Raw genomic sequence first — 23,330 nt, 5'->3', positions numbered from 1 at the left:
CATGACTTCATATTTGTAAGGGGTTTTGTATTTCTTACCTTTTCAATGGGGGGGAGGGGTTGAGAAGAGAGCACTGAAAAGAAAACTGAATGGAAAAAAAAAAGAAGGGTCTGGGGTCTGGGCCAGCAGTATGTAAATATAGGCCAATAGCATGCAAAACAACAGTTAGTTTAGGAGTCACTATTCTGTTGCAGAAAGTATAAAGAACTGGGGGTGGTTCAGGCCCTGCTAGTGTCCAGGGTTAGTGACTCTCACTTCCCCCCAAAACCCTCTGGGGCTTTCCTGGCTACCCCAGACCAGCTAGAGTGAAATGAAAGAGGAATAAGGAAGCAACTGTCCTCCCTTTGACTTTGACAGCCCCTCTTGTTTGGATTTCTTCACCTCACCCCCTACAATATTATGTTTACCTCAAGGGAGAGGGAGGCACTTAGTTGGATGCCATCCGACTCTCCACTGTCCCAGCCTTGTCTCCAATAATCTGGCTCCAGGTAAGAGGCCTGTTAACACTGCCCAAGTAGGAATTCTTTAAGGGGTTCAGACTGAGAGCCAAAGCTGACCTTAAGCGTGGGCAATAAGACCCCTGCGAGAGTACAACACAGCACCACTTTTTTCTGATTTTTAAAAAAATGAATGCACAGGTAATTTAGGCAGCTAGGTGGCGCAGTGGAAAGGGCATTGGGCTTGGAGTCAGGAAGACGTCCTGATTTCAAATGTGACCTCAGACACTTAACTAGCTGTGTGACCCTGGGCAACTCATTTAACCCTGTTTGCCTCAGTTTCCTCATATGCAAAATGAGCTGGAGAAGGAAATGGCAAACCACTCAAGTATCTTTGCCAAGAAAACCCCAAATGGGGTCACGAGGAATCGAATATGACTGAAAACAACTCAATGACTGCAGGGGACAATAACAAAAGCGATTTGCCTGTACTTAGCTGGGACCCCAAACCAGACCCCAGAAAGATGTGTCCATCTTATGCCCCTCCGCAGTCTAGACTTAGGTTTTTGTTCTTCATGTCTTCCTTTGCCAACTTGACTTCCTCATTTGTCACTTCTGTCAGTGCCCCCTTCACTGGGTCATCTTTCGGTCACTGGATCATACTGGACAGCCTGGTTCATTGGATTTGGAGCCAGAGGACTTGAGTTTGAATCCTGACTCTGCTACTTACCTCTGTGACCTTGGCAGTCACTCTATCATTCTGGGACTTGGTTTTCCTCACTTATAAAATAAGGGGGTTAAATTCTAAGGTCCCTTCCACTTCTGCTTATAATCCTTTCTTCTTTCCTTGAATCATAAAACTTTAGCACTAGAAAGGATGTTAGAAATCACCTTCTTTTACATAGAAAGGGGGAAAATGAAGCCCATGAAAGTGACTTGGCCAAGGCAAGTCGGTAGCAGAAAAGGAATGTGAAGTCATGGACTGATTCCTTGTGCAGTGTTCTTGACTCCTAGAAAAGTCCCCTTCAAGTGTGAGTGAGACTCATGACCTCTGAAGCCCCTTTCAGATCTGGGATTCTGTGACATGACTGATGGTTGAATTATGAACCCTTGAAACCTCACTTTTTCTAGAAAGCCCTTCCAGACTGTTTAATAGAGAGCAGAAGACTCCTCACGGGTCTTTGACCCTGCTGCTGATGATAGGAAACCCTTTTATTCTTGTCCTTCCCACACAGTCGCCGCTCTAGTCATGGCCCACGAAGGAGGTAACTGAGGGGTCATTAAATAGGAATGTCGCTAGATTTCTTCACCCTCTCTTTTCTTCTCGTGTTTGCCCCTCTCACTGCCCCCCCCCCCCCGTCTTGGTGGATCTGACTCAGACTCTGCCCACTTTCACTTCCCTTTCCCACTTGTTACAGAATCCAACAGAATCTGTTTTCCACTCCGAACCAACCTAGTCCAGACCTCCCTTGTTTCCCTTCAGTAGAATGTAAGCTTCCTGAGGGCTCAGCCAGTTTCATGTGTATCCTTGCAATCCCAGCACCTAGCTCAGTGCCAGGCCCAGAGTAGCTACTTTGGACAGTAGGTGCTTTGGAATGAATGAATGCATACATGAATGAATAAATGAACTTGACACGATCGAAGTAGTGATTTAGCAGCTGTGTAAAGAATAGGGAGTCTAAAAGCATGCTTCTGCTTGCCTTGGAGAGTCAGTGTGGTGTCGAGTAAATCATATCAACCAGAGCATTGGGAAGTGTGGGTTCCTGTGTCAGTTCTACTAAGCACAGGCGAGGTGATGTTGGGTAAGTGACTTCCTGTCTCTGGGCCTCAGTTCCCTCATCTGGACAATTAGGAGCTTAGAATAAATGGACTCTAAGGTCCCTCCCAGGGCAGCTAGGTGGTACAGTAGATAGAATACTGGGCCTGGAGTCAGAAAGATCTGAGTTCGAATTTGGCCTCTCAGACATTTATTAGCTGTGTGACCCTGGGCAAGTCACTTAACCCTGTTTGCCTCAGTTTCCTCATCTGTAAAATGAGCAGGAGATGGAAATGGCAAACCACTCCAGTATCTCTGCCAAGAAAACCCCAGATGGGGTCACAAAAAGTCAACATGACCGAACGACAACAAAAGTCCTTTCCAGGTCTAACATTTTATTTATTATCCTATGATTATTGCAACAACCTCCTGGTTGATCTTCCTGCTTCCAGACTCTCTTTCTGACGCCAGCTTGACCTCCCCTAAAACATCACTTTTATCCCATCAATTCATTCATTTATTCAGCAAGTAACTAGTAAGTAGCTATGAGGTGCCTGGCAATGTCCTAGACTGGTACCGCACAAAAAACCAAACCAAACCAAAAAAAGAACCAGTTTCAGTCCCTCAAGAACCTTACATTCTACTAGAAGGGAACCTGAGAGTGGATGTGGCATAGTGGAAAGAGCACTGGATTTGGAGTTTGGGTCATTTCCCATTCTTGGGACCTTATTTTCCTCATGTGTGAAATGATGGAATTGTACTGTTGTTGTTATTCAGTCATGTCTGATTCTAGGTTTTCTGGGCAAAGATACTGGAGGAATTTGCCATTTCCTTCTCCAGTGTCCCCATTTTACAGATGGGGAACTGAGGCAAATAAGGGTTAAGTGACTTGTCCAGAGTCACACAGCTCATAAATATCCAAAGCTGGATTTGAACTCAGGTCTTCCTGACTCCAGTGGGTAAAGCACCTAGCTACCCCAGCTCCCTATATAGAGTTGGACCAGATGATCTCCAAGATCCTTTCCAGCTACAAATCCATGATCCTATGTATGCAGAAGAACCATGGCTTGGTACAAGTACAGAAGCATCCAACAGGGGCATACATAAGGATCCCTGTGGGCCACATCTTGACTTAATTTTAAAATGTGATATTATCTATCTTGTATTTTCCTTTATTTTATTAAATATTTCCTCATTATATTTTAATCTGATTTAATCAGGAATGATGTGGGCTGCATGCAGCTCTGAAGGCAGTGTGTTTGACACCTCTGGTATAATGGACAGGTAGCTGTTCAAGTCTCACCTCTGACTCATAGTGGTGGTGTGACCTCTGGGAAGTCACGTGAACTTCTCACTACCAAAGGCAACTAACCCCATAAACTACACAGAAGTTACCAAACCGCACTGGTAAAAATTCCTTTCTTGGAGGTCTATGCACCAAAGAAATCTCAGGTGATGGATTCAGATGTCAGTACAAAACAATCTGGGGGCTGGTAGAGAGCCCTAACACTTTGGGTGTGGGAAGACCTCAAAAGCAGTCTTTGAGAAAGCTAAAGAGTTTAAGATGAAGAAAAAAGAGTTCATCCCTGTGCACAGGGGACAGCCTGGACAAAGGCAGGAAATTATTTACTTTGTATAGACAACATGTAGGCCAGTTTGCCTGCAACATAGAATGCATGAGGGAAAGTAATAGTGTAACTTCCTTCTGGAAAGATAGGTTGGAGCTAGATAATAGAGGGTTTTAAACGCCAAACAGAGTTTTTGTTTTGTCCTAAAAGCAATAGCGAGCCACTGAGGGGAAAGGAATTAATATTTATTAAGGCATCTACGTGCTAGAGGTTGGATGACTAAGGTGGTCATGCACGTGGAAGAAAGAAAGGAAGTGCCTACTTTGTGCCAAGCACTTTACCACTGTGAAGCAGGTGCTATTATTATCCCCATTTCACAACTGAGGAAAATGAGGCAGGTAGTAGGTAAGTGATTTGCTCAGGGTCACACAGCTGGTAAGTATCTGAGGTCATATTTGAATTCAGGTCTTCCCAAGTCAGGGAATATTCCTCCATCCTCTGCGCCATCTTGAACAGAGCAGCAACATGGTCAGACCTATGATTTAGTAATGTCAATTTCATAGCCATGTGGAATGGATTGGAGAGGGGAGAGATTGGATGCAGGGAGACCTATTAGGAGTGGTGCTATAGTCTAGGTGAGAGCTGATGAGGGCCTGGTGAGGAGAAGGGGACTTTTCTGCTTACAAGTTCAAGTCCAGACTCTTTAGGCTAATACTCTAGGCCATCCACAATCTGGAACCCAATCTGCCTTTCCAGCTTGATCTTGAAGGATTCTACTACTAGAATCCTCTGCTCTAATAATCCTGTTCTTCTCTGTCCTCAACTGACATCTGTCCATTTCTACCTTCTGCCTAATTTCATGTTGTTCTTAGCCCCTACGTAGAATGTCTTCCCCCATCAAGTTCCAATACCATTTCTTCCATGAAACCTTCTGGGACTATTTCATGTTCTTTTCCTTCTTACAGATCAAACTATTTAGAGCTAGAAGGACTTTAAGGATCATCCTTTTCATTTTGAGGACACTGAGGCACACAGAAGTGAGATAACTTGCCTAGGGACAAACAGAAAGGAGAACTTGGGCTTTGAACTCAGGACTACTGATAGTCAAGTTGGCTCTCTTTCCAATAAACCACAATGTCTTACTGGCCCTTACCTAGATTAAACCAACTGAGCTAACAGACCACATTTGGCACTCAATTAATTATAAATAGAGAATCTTGCAGTTGGAAGGATTCCTAGGCCATCTAGCTCAACCCACACCTGAATAGTAATTCTCTCTTTCCACCCCTAACATCCCTAGTAAATGATCTTCTAGCTTTTGCTTGAAGAGCTCCAGTGATGGGAAATCCCCACAGGCACTTTGGGATGCCTTTAATTGTTAATATTTTCTTTACGTCAAATTTAAATTTGACTCTTTGCAAATTTCATTCCTAGCTCCTACTTCTGTCCTCTGGGGCCAGGAAGAACAATCCTAATCCTTCTCCTCATGACAGTTTTTCAAATACTTTCTTCTCTAGGATGAACACTCCCAGTACTTTCAAACCACCTTCCTGTTTCATGGATTCAACCTATTGGCTTGTGTTGATTTTCCCCTTTGTGACATGTTGGTACTATGTCTCTTGTATCCCTCTTCCTCATCCCGTCCCTCATCCCTGACCCCAATTTCCTGCCTCCCCAATCCTGTACCTAATACAGTGTTAAGTCCTTACTAATTATTTAAATGGACAGGTAATCAATCAAGGCATAATGATGATTAGGGATCTCAAGGCCAATGTTATCTCTCTAATCATATTTCTTCCCAGTCTCTGGGACAGAATACCTGCCCCATGCCCCTGCCTCTAGCTGTACCACTGGATGAGACATTGACAGACACTGCCCCAGATCCCTTTATTGAGACTTCTCATTTGACCCAAATAAATTAACAGGAAGCGGCTGAGATGTGGCCCCAAACCTAGCACCGCACTCCCCCTCCCGGGGCAGGGAACAGGGCATAGTCAGGGGAAAACAGGATGGTGGGTGAACAAGGAGAGAATTTGAGAGAGTTGGGGGGACACAGGGAGGGGGATCAAAGAGAAGAATGCAAGGAAAGAGCATAGAGAGAAAGACTTTGAAAGATTGAAGCAGGAAGGGGAGAGATGGGGAAGAGGTAGAGGTCAGAAGGGAAGGAAAATGGGAAGGCAGGCAGCCCCTTTCCTCAGTGTAATCCCTGAGGGGAATTAAAGCCTACACACCAAGAGGCCATCCCAGAAGAGCCCCATGGCTAGGGTCCTGCTTGGCACCCCCAGGTGGAGGAGCTCAGTAGGGGAGACCAGAGCAGGAAGGGGCTGAGAAGTGGTCACCGTGACACCTAATCATCATCGTCATCATCGTCATCATCATCGTCATCTTCAGTGTTGATCTCACCCTCCAACACATCTTCCAGCCAGTCCTCCAGCTCATCAGCTGAGGGCAGGTCCTCCTCATCATCCATCTCCATCCAAACGCTATCGGCCTGCCCCAGTGGGATGGTGCAGGGTGATGGAGAGAAGAGAGCAGCGGAAAACTAAGCTCCGTCTCAACTCACCTGTCCTGTCCCTCCACCTTTCTGTCCTGTTCATCTACCATTGGTCCACCCAGCCCTCTCTCCTCCCCATCCACCTGCCAGCCAGTCTGGGCATGTCAATTCTAGTCAATTCGATAAATATTTATTGTTAGGCAGTGGGAATCTAGAAATGAAAAAAAAAAGTGGTACTACCATTGCATGACGTGAGCAGGGCTAACACTAGATGTACACAAATAATTATCATACCAGGAAGAATGTGATGGGGCACTGGGAAATTAGGTATAGGGCTAGGAGAAATTTAGGGAGGGTAAGATGCCTACCTCTGTCCTGGGTTGTGTTAAACCCCCGGAGAGGGGAGGAGCTGGGGAACAGGGGTTTGGGGTAATAGAAGGGGGAGGGAAGGGAGGATACTTACATCTGTCACATTGACAACTCCTATCTGAGGGGCTGACAGGTCGATGTCAAATGTCTTCTCCCAGTATGGGACAAGCTGCAGGGAGAAAATAGGACAGGTAGGACAATCTGACAGAGGGCCAGGAATAGGGAACAGATCATATAGAAGCTAGGTGGTGTACTGAATAGAGCATTCTGGGCCTGGAGTCAGGAAGACTTATCTTTCTGAGTTCAAATCTGGCCTCAGATGCTAACTTGTGACCCTGGGCAAGTCACTTAACCCTGTTTGCCTCAGTTTCCTCATCTGTAAAATGAGCTGGAGAAGGAAATGGCAAACCACTCTAGTATCTTTGCCAAGAAAACCCCAAATGGGGTCACAAAGAGTCAGACATGACTGAGCAACAATATAGAGAAGCAATGTGATTTGGTGGACAGAGCCAGATCTGCTTTCTAGTGCTATGTCTACCCTGAGCTTTGGCCTCAGCTACTTCACCTGGAAAATGAATGGGTTGGCCTAGATGATCCAACTCTGACATCTACAGTCTTATAATTTTGAAACCAGGTGTGAGTGGTAAGGCATAATACAAGTAAAATTTCCAGTACCTCAGTGAAGATGGAAGTGGGGAGAGGGAAATCAGCATCAGAGTGCAGTGATGGCCCTGGGCCCAATAAAAGATGTGAACACACAAAAGATGGACTTGGGGTCAGCCGGGTACCTTGAGACCTGCCAGTCTAGACCCGTTCTCTCATAGTATGCTACTACAAACATGTGTTAGTGTGTCTGCAGGGAAGGAAGGGTAACTGCTTAGGTAGAGTCTCGGGAGCGCAGCCTACTGTGTAAAGCAGGTCACTTCTGCTCCCTTCCTAGCTCCTTCTGCAGGAGGAAATGTTTTGGTGGGGATGGAACTGCCCCCTTATGCAGAGACCCATTTGACTGTCTTGCGGGTGGCACAGGTTCAACTCTGTGTGTGTATGTGTTTGTGTAAAAGAGAGAATGTGTGTATGTTTGTATAAAAGAGAAAGTGTGTGTGACAGAGAGTGTAGATGTGTATGTGTGTTTGTGTAAAAGAGAGTATGTGCGTGTGTTTGTGTAAAAGAAAGTGTGTGTATGTGTGTGAGAGTGAGAGAGTGTATGTGTGTATATTTTGTGAGAGAGAGTGTGTGTGTTTGTGTGTGTGTGTTTGTGTGTGTGTGTGTTTGTGTGTGAAAGAGAGAGGGAGGGAGGCAGACAGAGAGAGACAGAGAGACAGAGAGAGAGAGAGAGAGAGAGACAGAGACAGAGAGAGAGATAGAGAGAGAGAGAGAGAGAGAGAGAGAGAGAGAGAGAGAGAGAGAGAGAGAGAGAGAGAGAGAGATAGTGTCTGTGGGGACTCTTCTCATGAAGAAGGCCTGAGAGCCAGGATGCTGGGAGTTTTCTCTTCAGAAGAGCCTTTTCTTCAGAGAATTTAACCTAGGTACTACCAGCCCAGGGATACTGCTCTCCATCCCCTTTGGCAGTCTCCTCACCCCTTTCATGACCTTTCTTTAAGTACTCTGAAGGCACAGCTCCCAAATTTGGGACTAATATTAATAATGTTAATAATTAATAAATAATAACAATAAATAATTAACAGCAATAGTATTACTAATTATACTTATCTGCTTATTATTACATCTCTATAGTTTTTTTTAAGAGGTAGCTAGGAGGTATAGTGGGTAGAGCGCTGGGCCTGGAGTCAAAAAGATCTGAGTTCCAATCCGGCCTCAGAAACTTACTAGCTGTGTGGGCAAGTCACTTAACCCCTATTTGCCTCAGTTCTCATCTGTAAAATGGGGACACACTGGAGAAGGAAATGGCAAACCTCCAGCATCTTTGCTAAGAAAACCCCATGGACAAAGTCCATGGGGTTATGTAGAGTCAGACACAACTGAACAACAATAATTCTTTCAGGCTTACAAATCAATTTCTGCACATCACCATTGTGAGGCAGGTTAGTACAAATACTATTATTTAACATTTTACAGATGAGCGAATTGAGGGTCAGAGAAGTACGTGATTTTCTCATAGTCCTACTACTAAAAAAAATAAGGGGAGGGAGCAGGGAGGGAAGAGATGCTTCCCCCTTCCTCTTCCTCCCTCTCTTCTGCCCCAAGACTCACATCCAACCTGGACAGAGGAGAGCCCTAGCCTGAGCTGTCCAGAAAGAAGTGCTTGCTTCTGTCGTATTTATATAAGTCCACCCTGTTGTAGTTTCAATTGTTTCCCTTGTCCTGCTCTTCTGAGAGGAGATAGCCACCTTCTCACTCCTCTTCCTTGGGGGAGGGGCCTTTTTCTGTAAAGGGTGAGAGTAGGAGGGAATTTGCTTAAGCTACCCTTCCCCTGCCTGCTTAGCCTTTCTAAGCTACATCAGTCCAGTTCCCCACACTCAGAGGTGCTGGTGTGACTGCACCAGGAGGGGTTGGGGTGGGTTACCCTCTTACCAAGGGGAAGTCATCAGGGTCGATCCAGATAATGCTGAGATCAGGATTTTCTGTGTTGTCCTGGGCCACAGCTTTGAGGGTCTCTAAGAACTCATAGCCATCTAGGGACAAATGGGGAAACCAGGTTGGGGAGGGGTAAGAAATAAATAAGGTAGAAGGGAGGAATAAACATTTTTTTCCCATTCCAGGATACCAGCCCCCTTCTAGATTTCCCATCTGGTTAGGGTTAAAGCACCAGCCCTTAAGTCAGAAGGACCCGAGTTCAAACAGCCTCAGACACATACTAGCTGTGTGATCCTGGAAAAGTCACTTAACCAATTGCCTCCAAAGCAACAAGATTCCCTATCTGCTTCTCACTTGCTATTTCCAAAAGAGGCCTATCTGCTACTTTCTCTCCCAACCTCCAATCACTGCCTACTCACGACCTCTTTACCCTAGCTCCTCTCCTTACCAGGGTCAGCCTCCTCTGCAAAGGCTACGATGTGGATACCATCTAGGTCATCTTCCTGTAGAGTGAGAAAAGCCAGTGAGGAGTTAGGGCAGACTAGGGTTCTAGCTATTTCTCCTGAAGTTGGGATGCCCAGAAGAACCTTTAGGGTTCCCCTGGGATTCTATGCAATTTCTGGAGGATACAGACTCCTGGACTTGGGGGTGGGTCTCTCAACAATTTTCCTGGGCTCCCAAAGCCCCCACCTCTATTCCCTTAGCTCCAAGATAATATCAGCAGGATCCAGAGGTTCCTGGGGTAGAAATGAATAAACTCTGGGTCCCCAGTCTCTCTCTGCCTCTCAGTCACTTCAGCAAGAAGGTTTTTCTGATTTGTAACATAAATCCCTCTTCCTCTGTCCTTGGGGCCATAGAGAACAGCTGGGCAGGATGTTTCTAAGGTCTGAATCTAGTTTCGTCTCCCTCCCACCCATCCACAGCCTGATTTAGGGGCCTGGCCTTGGCTGCAAGGGACTCACCCAAGTCTCGTACATACTTTCAGGTTTCAGCTTCCTTAGGGTTGACCTGGGAACAACGTAGGAAGATTCAGTGAGAAGAGCTGTCCCTGTCTCAGGGGCCACTCTCCAGTGTCTGGGGTCGGCCCCAGGGCACAGACAGTTCATGGCTTAGATCAAGCTCCATCCATCTCGGTAGGAGGCCCAGAACACTGTACAGCCGTGGGGGAGGGAAGCTGGCAGGTTACAGGCAGCTTTACAGGCAAAAGGCCTGAGTTTAAGTACTGGTCCTGCAACTTTGTTCAAGGTCACAGATAGCTCTGAGACTTTGGAACATCCAATCAAACTTTTATTAAGCTCTGACTCTATGCAATCAGTCAGTCAATAAGCACTGATTAAATACCTATTATGTGCCAGGCACTGTGCTAAGCACTGAGGCTATGAAGAAAGGCAAAAGACAATCCCTGATCTCAAGTAGCTCAGTCTAGGTATGTTGTCTTTACAAAGGCAAGCCAAGACAAAAGAAAAACCCCAGCTCCTGGTCTCAGGGTGCTCCAATTCTACTGGTGGCATATAATATGTAAATAGGTAAGTATATATGTATTCATATACATGACAGCTTGAGAATACTAAAAAATATAGGGCTCTGGAAAGACTGTTCCTTGGTAGTAGCAGGTAAGGTCAGCCTTGTAGGAATTGGGAGTTTTTAAGAGGTGAAGGTGAAGGTGAAGATAAAGGGAGAACACGTTCAAACCATGGGGGGAGGGGACACGGAATAGGAGCAATGGGAGATGGAATGTCCCGTGAAGAACAGAACAGTGTGACTGGACTGAAGAGTGTGGGAGAATGACAGGATTGATGATCTCTGAATTCCTTTCCAAGCCCCAACAACTTGGGGTGGGAGGCAAGAGTGAAGTTTGGGAATCTAGACATTATGTGACCAGCATGAAAATCCTCACCATCCTTGTCAACAAGCATTTACTGAATGTCCACTCTGTGTGGAACCCCATGGCCAGTGTTGAAATGCAGGACCTTATGCGAACTGAGTCAATGGCTTAGAAGACAATGGCCGTGGGGAACTAGAGGGCTGTCTTTATGTTTGTCTCCATCCCTGGGTCACCCTGCAGCATTGAGATGAGGGTATGAGGGGCAGTGACCCTCCCCCTCCTCCCCTTCCTCTCTCCCCCCTCCTCCTCCTCCTCTTCTTCCCCTCTCTTCTCTTTCCTCCCCCTTCCCCTCCTCTTTACCCCTCTTCTTCTCCCCTTTCCTTCCCCCCTTTCCTCCCCTTCTCTTTGTCCTTCACCAGCTAGAGACTCCACAAGTCACCTCTCAGGTGAGGACAAGAGCAGCCCCCATAGCAGTCCCACCTCTTGTGCTCTTCTACAAAGCTGACAATCTCCTCCTCGCTGTTAGGCTTGTCTGGGATGGTCACTGGCTCATCCGTGAAGGCCTCATAGAAATCAATCTCATTCAGCTTCAGGGTCAGCTTCTTAGCCACCTTTGGGGAAGGAGGAGGATGAGGGTGGGGACACAGAACAGTGAGGCTCTGAGGAGCCATGAGAACCTCAGCAGATCTGAGGGGAGTGGTTTATTTGGGAAGGTTTCAGTGTGTGACACTGGGGGGAAGATCAGGCTCTAAGAGCAGCAAAGGGCTTAATGAAGGTCAGAGAGAGGTTTGGAGGAAGAAGAAAAGCATACCTTGCTGTCAAAGGTGGCAAAGAAGGGGATGTAGGGATGAAACTCTTCAGCTGCATCCTCATAGGCCTTGTAATCTGGGGTAGGGGAGGCACAGTCAGTTCTATATCTTCATAGAAGGCTGAGTGCCACTCTTCTCCACATCTCACCCCCCCACATCCCCAAATCTTTCTTAACTAAGACAAACTTGGGGAGGTGAAAAATCCAGAGAGATTTATCCTTAGCCTCCCCCCCCCCACTGTGTTCCCCCAACCATTTTATCCTTTAGAGTAAACCTGTCACAGGCTTTTATTTTTTGGGGGGGGGTGGTTAGAGAACTTTGAGGAGCCTTAGTAGAGGGGGAAGGGAGCCCGAGACTTAAAAGAGGGACACTCCTGAACAAACGGATGGATGGCCTGGATAAAACCTCAGACTGAGAAGCAGTCAGAGTAACAACTAGAGAGCTTTCTGTGGTGATAGTTGAAGAATAAAGTGGGTAGGGGGGAGAGGAAGACTCAGGGAACTGGGGCGCATTAAGAAGGGTTGGGAACAGTGAATTTAACTGGAGAGACTATAAGTGATGAGAGAGAGGGATGGGAGCTCTAGGAACAGTAGGGGACTGGGGGGAAGTGGAGGCTACCCACGTTCTGAGTCCTCATTCTTGAAGTAGCCGATAAGTTTGATCTCATCCTCAATGTTCTCAAATGCCTGCAGCTCCCGCTCACCCTCGATTAGCTCTACAGGGTCCTCCAAGACCTGGTGGAGGAGAGGAGAGCTATGTCTGGGGCCAGAAGGGATGGAGAAAGGCAGGGGAAAGGGTGGAGACAAACGTATACTAAGGGTAGTGAGTGGCAGTGGGAGGGTTTGGGGGGAAGGGGGTGACTGAGGAAAGTAAAGAGTGAGACTAGGAGGGGACCGGGGTCTTTCTCACATCAAGCAGAAACTCGACCAGGGTGTCTGCAGATAATTCACCATCGTATTCGATGACCTCGTCCCCCTTAAAGATGTATATACTGTCCTCCTCGGTCAGGCCTGGGAAATAAGGTAGAAGTGAGTGTTGACCTTGAGACCCTCTATCTCAGGTCCTGCCTTCCCACCCCTTAGCTACAACCCCCACCCCACCCCATCATCACAAACATGGCACACCACTCTCCTAACCCAAATCCCAGTTTTGTGGGGTAGGGGCTTGTTAGGACAGAGAATGGTTTCATGGGAAGGTGCAATATCTCTCCTTTCCCCCTCTTCCAGAACAAGAGGCACCTCCCACTCCAACCCTTCTTCTCTTTATCCCTACCTTCCCTACTCCAGACTCAGGTGCCTGGCTCCCAAATGCAGCCACTTCCACTCCGCCCAGTCAGGCCACTATTACAGCTGTCCTGCCACACCTCCCACTGTGTGGCCTAGAGTTTAAAGCTTGCAATGCCCCCTGGTGGCCAAGGCCTAGAAGGTCTTCTGGCTGCATGTCTCCACTAGGAGGTTGGGGCAGGGTGGGGGAGGAGCTGGGACTCTCTTGCTTCCCTTCCCTTTCTCTCATTTTCCACTCCTCTAAGTTCCAGGGACCCTGGACTCAGATCGCTGCTACATAATAACAACCTCAATGGCAACTGATACTGCTGTGGTATGTTACCATTTATAAAAGCAGAAGGAATGCTGCTGCATCCCCCACCCCCATCCCTACACATTTGGGGGTCTGGGCTGAAGGTTACAACTAGGATCTTCAGGCCTTGTAAGACACTGTCCTTGATCACTGCTAATGATCAGAGCCACCGCCTCCACCACCACCTTCAGACCCTTCCAGGAGAACATTTGATGATCTCACTTGTCTCTGACCCCTTAACAATTCCCACCTCCACCAAGAAGCAATTAATTACTTTATAGCCCCACTCCAAACCTTTATGCCACTACCCCCCATTCCTCCCCTACACACACAGTGATTCATCTTTTTTCTCTCCATGGCCCTTACCTCTCCCCCTCTCCATAGGTCTCTCATTTCCCCCTTACCACCTTGCCCCCAGGTCTCTCTTTCCCCCTTACCCAGTTTCTTGGCCACAGCCGCATCTTTCTCTGAGTCCACGAGCCCGAAGCCAACTCCCTTATCTTCCAGGACTTGGGCTGCTAACTGGGGAAGGTATTTGAGTTACAGCCCAGGGTCTCTAGGCTGTGTCCCCCAACCCCCAAGTTTCAAGGAACACTTGGGCTTAGAAATCCAAATGGTGGAAATGGTTCTTAAAATCCACTTTGTAATAGGATCATAGCCCTACAATAGCAAAGGACCTCAGAGGACATTTAGTTCAGTCTCCTTATTTTATAGATGAGGAAGCTGAAGCCCTGGAGTTTAAGTGATTTGCCCAAGGGCACAAAGGTAATAATGGCTGGAGGTGGGATATGAACCCTGGTCCTCTGACTGGAGAGTGCCATTGATGCTTTCTAATGCTTCCTTTTTATAAAGAAGAGCTCTGAGGTCCATAGAGGTGAGGCATTCAGAATGATAGAATTTCAAAGTTGAAAGGGACCTCAGAGAATATCTATTCTGTTTCAAACCTGAACAAAAATCTAATCTACAGATTCCCAACAGATTATCTAGTCTTCTTTTAGGGACTTTTAGTGTAAGTGGTGCAGTGAGGGTAAAGTGCTAGATAGACCTGGAGTCAGGAAGACCTGAGTTCAAGTGTGGCCTTAGATATTTCCATGACTGTGGGCAAGTCACTTAACCTCTGTTTGCTTCAATTTCCTCAATTGTAAAATGAGGATAAGCATAGCACACACCTCGATGGGTTGCAGGGAGGATCAAGTGAGATATTTGTGAAACCCTTTGCAAATCTTAAAGTACCATGTAAATAATAGCTTCTTGTTCTTCTTTACCTCCTAAGTCATCCCATTTCACTCTTTGGACAGTGCTAATAGTTAGCTTCTACTCATTTGTAGCTAAGTAGCACAAGCCTACCCCTCTTCCCCCACCAAAGCCTTTCAAATAACTTCAAAAACTGGCATTAATGTAAAGCTTTCCAAGTATTCTCCTTTGTTGGTTGTGAACAAACCATTCAGGTAAATGCTATTATCCCCCCTTTTGCAGGTTGGAAAACTAAGGCTCAGAGAGGTGGAGACGTGTCCATGGTCCTAATCCATAAACGTAGGAAGGGAGAGTTGAACCCGGGCATGCTCTGATGGTGGCACCCTTTCAGTTATTCCTCATTGTCTCACAACAGCCCTGAGAGGTAAGCACTAGAGGTATTATTATTCCTATTTTACAGATTAGGCTCAGAAAGGTTAAATGATTGCCCAAAGGCACATGGCTAGCAGATGTCAGAGGAGGGATTCAAAGCCAGATCTTCATGTCTAACACTTAGGAAACTTCTCTGAAGACAGCTATTATGTCAACCTTAAGTTAGGGATTTTCCGTGCTAAAACCTCTTCAGTCTCTTCACCATCATGGTTGCCTCCGTCTGGATTGTACTTTAGTTCAAAATGTCCTTTCTAAAACTTGCTTCTCTAGATAGAGCACAATTCTCAAAGACTGCAGGGCTAGTTAATTGGTGGAGAAGCCAGGATCCATAGATTCTTCGAGTAGAAAGAACCTGAGAGGTTACCTAGTCCAACCATTACCCAGGTGTGAACTCCCAGGTCTTAAGTCTCCTGAGGTTCCGGCCGCCCCCACCCCAGTCAGGGATGGGAGACCTTTGCTTTCTCTGCTTCTCTGTTAAATAGGGGTATCACATCCCACAGTTAACTTCTTGGCCTCCTTCCATTGAGCAGTAGTAGTCTGAGGGGTCTGAGAGCAGGGCAGTGAGGGGCTGCCCTCCTTCCTGTAGGGGCTTAACTGTGTCCTTAGGCTGTCAGAAAAGGAGGCTCTCAAGAAAGTCCCCTCCTTCCACCCCGGGGGATTCATCACTGTGAGCTTAGCCTGCTGGAGTGCTACTTTCCTATTGGCTGTTGGGAGGTGGGGATGAGGATAGCGAGGTGGAGCAATGGAATCTTGCAGAATTAGGACAGAGAGAGAGACACCCCCACCAAGGGCTTCTTCACCCCCAGGAGTGAGGGAATAATGTGTCTCCTGACAGCTTCACAGAGTCTCTTTCTGTTTCCTTACATGCTAGAGGCCCTCCCTCCACCCCCACTCCCACCCCCTACATCTGCCATGGCCAAGAATGTTAAATGCTTAGGGCCTGAAAGATTTGAAACTGTGGACTAAGGAGAAATCAGGTTTCAGGGCCAGGCAGAATAGGACTAATGGATTAAATTGCATTTCTAACCCTGGCCCTATCCATTTTACAACCCTGTGAGAGGTAGGGTATCACCCTCGTTTTGCAGTTGATGTCACTGAGGCAGAGAAGTAAGTGATTTGACTATAGTCACAGTAAATGGAGCAGCCATAGCCTAAACTTAGATCTTTTCACTTTAAATCCAGGGATCTCTCCCCTATGCCACATTGTCTCTGGGGAATACAGGGGATTTCAAGAATGCTGAGCCTCTCGGCGCCAGGGACAGCCTTGGCTGTATAACCCAGTGGCTTTCCTTTTCTGGGATTCCTCCTTTCTCTTATTCCCAGCCTCTCCTCACACCCCATGGGTGGGTGAGGGCTAGACAGGAATGAACAGAGATGGAGAAGACAGGGCCTGCAACAGGGAAGGGGGAAGAGAGGGGAGGAGGAGGGTGTTCTGGACTAGGCAGCTCTGGATAAGAGTATTGACTAAGGCTCTCTCAACCCATGTCTTCTTTTCCTCCAACCCAGAGAGAGATACAGTGCCAGAGCCAGGGGCCACCCCTCATGGCCATGGGCTTCCTCCTCTTTACTCTCAACCTCAACTCTCTCACTGAACAAGTGAATACCCTCTCCTCTCAATCTAAACACCAGGATAAGCTTCCCAGTCTGTGAGAGCAGCTACCAACTCCCCTAGCCCTAAATCAGATCGTTCCTAGCCCGATTTCCTTTGCCCTGCTCAGACAGTTCTCCCTGCCCCTCCTCCCCTCCTCAACTCTCTCCTCCAGGCTTACTACCAGACTCATAAGGGACAGGGGATGAGGGACTTGGCAGGTGGGTGGCCCTGGTATTCCGGGCACTTGGGATAAAAATACCAGCCTGTTAATCAGGCAGCAGAGCCCAACCCCTTGCTGGGGAGGAGGGGAGGCAAGAAGAAACTGTGGGGAAGGAAAAGGGGGTCCCTGTTCTTTCTGTCCCTTCCCTTGACTCCCGTTGGGGAGTTTGAAGTGTTAAAGAACTAGGGAGAAGAAATACAATTATCCCGGCTCCCAAGCAAATCATTGACCCTTACAATTCTACCTGACCGTACCTTACCCTTTCCCAATATGGGCTCTTTCTCTTCCTTTTAGAGATTTTCCCCTCAACCTCAGAAGTTTCCCTTCTGACTCCACCCCACTCCCACCACCTCTGTCAGTTTCATCAGGTGTGACCTAAGTCTGAGACACTAATAGGTTGATGAGAAGTGTGTAACCCACTAGGAAGAATGTGAAAATCTAGGCAAAAATCTAGAAACCGGGAAGTCCAGCATGACCCTACAGGGGCTGGTGGGGAGGACCCTGGAGAAAAAGAAGAGAGCATGAAATAAATGACATCAACTGAGATGCCAGGTAGCAGGCAAATATCTTGCACAATTTTGTCTTTCACTGGGCAGCTTAACTCCTGGCTCAGCTGGAGAGTTTAGGAGGGAGAGAGAATGGTTCTGAGGGGTCAATGGGCTTCTGATGGCAGGGTGAATGGTAGGGCAATCCAGACCCCAGAGAGGGTAAGGCTGCTGCTGACCCCACCCTCTTCTCTTAGCTCCACCCCTTCAATAACCCCAGGGCTCTCCAAACTCCAATCACACCTATCACTTCCAACCTGATAAAATTGAGGAATGTTAGAATTAGAGGGAATTTTAGAGATTATCTAGTCCATCCCCTTCATTTTACAAATCAGAAAACTTTCAAGACCTAGAAAGTTGAACTGTTAGGTTCAGATTCACACAGTTAGCAAGTGGAGGAGTTGGGACTTGACCTCATTTCTTCTCTGGTACTCCCAGCCAGAGTTCATAGCAAAGAGGCTCTCCCACTCCCCAAAGTACCTGCTCTGTCCATCCCTTATTTGTAGAGGTGAAATCCCTGCCTCTTGCCTCTATTTCAGCAGACATGGATCCAAAAGCTACCATCCTTGCTTATTGACCATTTTATGCCCAGAGATGCAGAAGAGGGTCCTGGGTGCCAGGGTAGTGACTTTTGGAGAGGAGGATCTCTAAGGGACCCTCAATTTCCCCCTCCCTCCTTCCTTCTCCCCCTCCCTCCTTCCTTTCTCCATCGCTCCTCCCGGCCACCCTCCCTCACCTCCAGGATTAGCTCCTCCATCTCAAATTGTCTCTGGGAAGCCTTGTCATCTTCAGGGGGCTCATGGTAGAGCAGGGCAAGCACCTCATACTTCTTAAGCATATTCTTGTAGTTCTTGGAATTGACGTTGACCACTCGATCCACACCATCATACTCGGGAAAGTCCAGTCCCTCTTCACCCTGTGCCCCAGGCATGGGTGCTCCCAGCAGCAGCACCAGCAGTGGCAACCAAAGACATGGCACAGTCCTCATCCTGCTGCTTCTGAACCCGGCTCCTGTCTGGGGAGAAACTGCAAATGGCTTCTTGGTCCAGATGGGAAATGGATGGGAATGGAGTGGAGAGCCCTGGGCCCTGAGTCAGGGAGCACTACGGGGAGGGGGAGGCCCAGAGCTGTGGGCAGGGGGCACAGTCTGGTCCTGGGGACACTGCTGACAGTGCCTAGAGGAAAATGGGCAGGAGGAGCAGTAGCAAGCTGGGGGCGGGGAAGGAACTGGAGCTGCCCCTGAAATTTGCACCCCCCCCTTCCCCCTCCTCCAGACCCTATCCTGTCTCTGGTCCCCTCCACCAACCTTGTCCGGTCTAAATATGTCTCTGTGGCTGACGGGAGGGGCAGAGCCCTCTCTGTGAGGCCAAGAAGACTCCATGGGGGGCCTGTAACCTCCTGCCCAGACTTCCAGTGCCTCCCCCCACCAATGTCCAGGGCTCCTCAAGCCTGTGATCCCAAGTTGGCCTGAGAGCTCATCGCCATATTAAGAAAGGAAAGGGGAGATATGCCCGGGCTAAAAATAAGACCAGATGAGTCGGAGGTAAATGAAACTGGGAGGGGGGAGGGAGGGACAGGGCAGGGGTAATTAGAGAGGGGAGAATAAGAGTAATTAGAGAGATGGAGCTTGGGAGAGAAGGGCAAAAAGAGCCAACCATTAAGAGAGTAAGGTTAGATTGGCAATATAAGGTAAAAGAGGAATAAGATGAGGTATCGAAGATATAGCATTGGGGGTATAACAGAAACTACACTGAATTTGGAGTCAGAAAAGCTGGCTTGAGATGTCTGGAGTTCAAATTACACAGTCACTTATGAACTGTGTGACTTTGGGCAAATCATTTAATCCACCTGGACCTCAGTTTCCTCATCTGTAAAATGAGGGGATTATAGTAATAGATGATCTCTATGATCACATATAATCTGGGCTTGTCTGGGTTGAGAAATAGACCTAGGGATGGAGTAAAATCTAACACACCTGGCCTTGAGGCAGTGGGGGCCAGAACAACTGTGTTACACCCTTAAATTCTCTAATTAACTCCCTTCTAGGAACATAAGGAGTACCCTTGGTTCTTATGAGGCAATATAGTGTGTTCAAGGAAAAGAAAAACTGATCTGGGGGAAAGAGATCCCCTGAGTCCTACTTTAAAAGCTCTAGGGACATAAATGAGACCAGGAATTGGTCATGAGCTAGGCTTGCGACCATCTAGCTTTGTTTCCTTCTGTCTACACTCAGTACTCCAGTTCATTGACCGAGTTCTCATAGTCTTTTTTTTCTTCTCTAGACAATGGGGTTAAGTGACTTGCCCAGGGTCACACAGCTAGTAAGTGTTATGTGTCTGAGGCCAGATTCGAACACTCAGGTCCTCCTGACTCCAGGGCTGGTGCTCTATTTACTGTGCCACCTAGCTGCCCCTTAGGTCTCATATTCTTTAATGGAATCATCAAATCTCAGCATTAAAGGGACTTTAGAGGTTATCTAGTACACATCGTAGCCCAAAGCATGAAGTGTATCCTTTTTACTACAGCAACATAGAAACGAGAGAATGATTACTTCCTCCAGGGCTGTGAGACCAGAGAGATGTAGAGATGTTTTCCTCCTTCCCCTGCAGTAGTTCCCTTGCCTTCTCTTTTCCCTTTTCCTTCTCTCATGCCTCTGTGTCCCTGTGTTCTCCCCTGAACTTGCAGTTCTGTCTATAAGTACTTGAAAGAACTCCATATGAAAGAGGGATTAGATTGCTCTATTTGCCCTAGAGGGGAGAAAGGAAACCTGGGCAGAAATTGCAGAGGAAAATTTAGGCTTAATATAAGCAAAAACTTTCTTACGATTAGAGCTGTCCCACAGTGGGATGTGTTGCCTTGCTAGGGAGTTAGTTCCTCCTCCTTGGGGTTCTTCAAGCAAAGGCTGGATAACCCCGTCAGGGGTATTGCAGCAGGGGTGTGCTGGAGCCAGCTTGAACCAGCTTGCAAGAACTGATTGTTTAGTTTTCAGTGTAGGCATTTACTCCTCAGAAATCCACTACAAACCAGCTTTATCGTATTGTTGATTGTCTAGACTTAAGCACGTGTTAATAATGCAGATTCAACTGAAAAGTGTGCGTGCATACTGGGTTTGGTTGTGTTTTGTTTTTGTTGTTTTTTTTTTGAGAGCTTTGATGTTAAACATTTTACTAGCTCACCTCTCTCTACAGATATTGCTTGAGCTCAGAAAAAGTGCAATAGAAAGCTTAGGGAATGAAGTCATCACTAGACTGGAGGCTAATAATTATAATTCTAATACCAACAATTGGCATTTATATAGCTTTAAGATTTTAAAGTGCTTTACAAGGTACCATTATCTTATTTGAGCCTCACAACACCCCTGATTATGGAAGAGATCCTTTATTGGTATGGGTCAGACTAGATGATTGATGAGGTCCCTTTCAACCTTAAAATTCTGCCATTCTATGGTGGGAGGAAGGAGTTGAGCAAAGAGGTAAGCAATCCCTTTTTTTTGTTCTGAAGATAGGATCTAGATATATAGGGGGAGGGTGGAGTACCAGGAAGGGACCATTAAACCAAAATTTAGCCCTGTGGAAGCTTAAAGTTTGAAGTTTCTAGGTCTCAAGGTGAGAAGAGTAAGGGAAGCTGGACCAGAGAGAGTAATCAGAGAGCTGGACCTTCTTTGCCTCTTGTTTCACCTCGATCCTGCAGGCCTTCATTTCCAATGGACTCCAGTGGTTACCTGGCCCTGGCAGCCAAAAGACAGGGGGACTTTCCTCCTAGGGTCTCTTGCCAAGTAATACCAAGGGAGGGATAGAGACTGTTTATTTTCCACCCTTTGATCAAAGAAAGGGGCCCTACTTGAGGAAGACACAGGGACAGTGCTAAAAAGTGATGTCTATTAATAATTATAGCTGACATTTATATAGCCCCTACTACGTGCCAGGCATCGTGCTAAGTGCTTTACAAATATTATCCCACTGGATCCTCACAAGTGAAATAGGTGTTATTATTATGCCCATTTTACAAATGTGGAAACCAAAGCAAACAAAGGTTAAGCAACTTGCCCAGGGTCACCCAGCTAGTAAGTGTCTGAGGCCAGATTTGAACTCAGGTCTTCCTGACTCCAGGCTCAGCACACTCTATCCACTGTGACACCTAGCTGTCCCTCTCTACAGACTCTGGTTGGGTTGGGGATGAGCGTACAAGAGCAAAACTGACCAAATGGGGTGTGTCCACAGGAGGGTAGTTTGGGTGGTAAGGGCAATTCAAAAGGGAATTAATTGAAGAAACTGGGAATGTTTAACCTGGAAAACAGAAGGCTTAAGATACGGTAGCCGATATCTTTTTTTTTTTAAACTGGGACTTTCTATCTCATCCAGTCTGGAAGTACAGTAGCCACTGATCGGCCTGATTCCACTCCTGATGGGCATGGACATTTTGACTCCCTCCACTTCAGACCTGGGTATGTTTGCCCCTTCTCAGCCAGCTGGGTGACTCCTCTACTCCTAGGGCTCCTCATATTGGTGCCACACTTAGTTCAGACACCTGTTTGACTCTAGCCCTGTTACAATCAGAATTCCTGAGCTGAGGTGATCCACCAGCCTCAGTCTCCCCCAGGTAAGGATTATATAGGAGGGCTCCCCTGAGCTTGGCCTTTGGTAGCTGGAAAGACTTAAAGGACCTGTGTTCACATCTTGTCTTTGCGGTTTAAGGTGTGACCTTGGACAAGTCATTGAACCTCCTTGATCTTGAGCTTCTTTATTTGAAAAAATGGCCGCCAGGCTGGGAGGGGAGGGTTGGGTTAGGCATCCTCTGAGGTCCTCTCCAGCCCTAGGTCTCTGATTCTATATGCAATCTGTCTTCAAATATTTGAACAGTGATCACATAGAAGAGGGATAGGCTTATTTGGCTGAGCTTCAGATGGGAGGACCAGGCTTTATAGATTGCAGTTGCAGGAAGGCAGATTTCAGTTCAACCTCATGAAAGACTCCTTAAAATTATTAGAGCTGCCCAAAAGCGGAATGAACTGCTCCAGGAGGCAGTTTTTCCTTCTCACTGAAGGCCTTCATATTGAGTCTGGGTAATCGCTTGTCAGACAGGGATACTGTATACTGAATGGTGCACTAGTGGACAGAGCTCTGGGCCAGGAGTCAGGAAGACCTGAGTGCAAATCCAGCCTCAGACACTTTCTGCCTGTGTGACCTTGGTCAAGCCACTTAACCTCTGCCTGCCTCAGCTCCCTCATCTGTAAAATGAACATAATAAGAGCACTTGTCTCAGGGCTGTTGTGAAAATCAAATGAAACGATATATGTAAAGTACTTTATAAACTTTACAGAGCTATATAGGTACTACTATTATTATTATTATTATTATTATTATTCATGGCTTGGTTGAGGATTGGATTAATCTTTTAACTTTTTTTTTTCAGGCAGTTGGGGTTAAATGTAAGTGGGACACTTGGGATTATCAGGAGTACTTACTACAAACTTCTCCCCATCCTAGGTGGGTGCTCCATGAGAGTGAAGAACCTGGCTGGGCAAGCAGAAGGACTAAAGATTAACCGAAGCCTGGAAGCAGTTATGCCTCTGCCAAGCACTAGGTTTGAAGGGATAGACTATGAGTTTGGCTCCTGGTCCTGGCATTTGGGCATGGCTGCATGCTATGGGTCTGTTAGTTCTCATCTTGGCAGAAAAGCTCTTGGTGTCCTACCTATGTGGTAGCAGGGAAGGGTATGTCCTAGATGAGAGAACCTAACAAATGTCATGTCATTCCCTCCCAGTGTCAAGATCTGGAGGCTGTTAGAGACAGAGAATAAGATTCTTGAGGGTAGGGGAACTGGGAGGCAGGATGCTTAGTTCTTCGTCATGGGCCAGGAGAGGATGGAGACTTCCCTCTTCTTCCAGGAAGGGCATAGGAAGACTGAAGTGAGGACGTGAAGAAAATGGTGGGACTAAGCCAATATACCTATGGAGGTCGCCTGGGGAACTAGGCCTCCT

At 47.0% G+C, this 23,330-nt stretch overlaps 1 protein-coding gene across 1 annotated transcript; it reads right to left on the bottom strand.

The window, feature by feature from the left end:
* Positions 1-5,629: 5,629 nt before the first annotated feature.
* On the bottom strand, positions 5,630-18,832 carry CASQ1 (calsequestrin 1). The gene is made up of 12 exons (XM_020979584.2): positions 18,657-18,832; positions 18,087-18,365; positions 13,806-13,890; positions 12,703-12,803; positions 12,416-12,527; positions 11,796-11,869; positions 11,465-11,595; positions 10,122-10,167; positions 9,608-9,662; positions 9,157-9,257; positions 6,719-6,793; positions 5,630-6,252 (listed from the first exon to the last, which is right to left on the bottom strand). Exons 1-12 carry the CDS (start codon positions 18,729-18,731, stop codon positions 6,109-6,111), a joined length of 1,278 nt encoding a protein of 425 aa, XP_020835243.1. The 5' UTR covers positions 18,732-18,832; the 3' UTR covers positions 5,630-6,108.
* Between the last annotated feature and the right edge of the window lie 4,498 nt (positions 18,833-23,330).

This window comes from Phascolarctos cinereus, unplaced genomic scaffold (genome assembly GCF_003287225.1).
Source record: "Phascolarctos cinereus isolate Bilbo 61053 unplaced genomic scaffold, phaCin_HiC Scaffold_5;HRSCAF=322, whole genome shotgun sequence".
Classification (NCBI taxonomy): Eukaryota; Metazoa; Chordata; class Mammalia; order Diprotodontia; family Phascolarctidae; genus Phascolarctos; species Phascolarctos cinereus.
The sequence above is the reverse complement of the archived record's forward strand: the minus strand, read 5'-3'. Positions and strand labels throughout refer to the sequence as shown.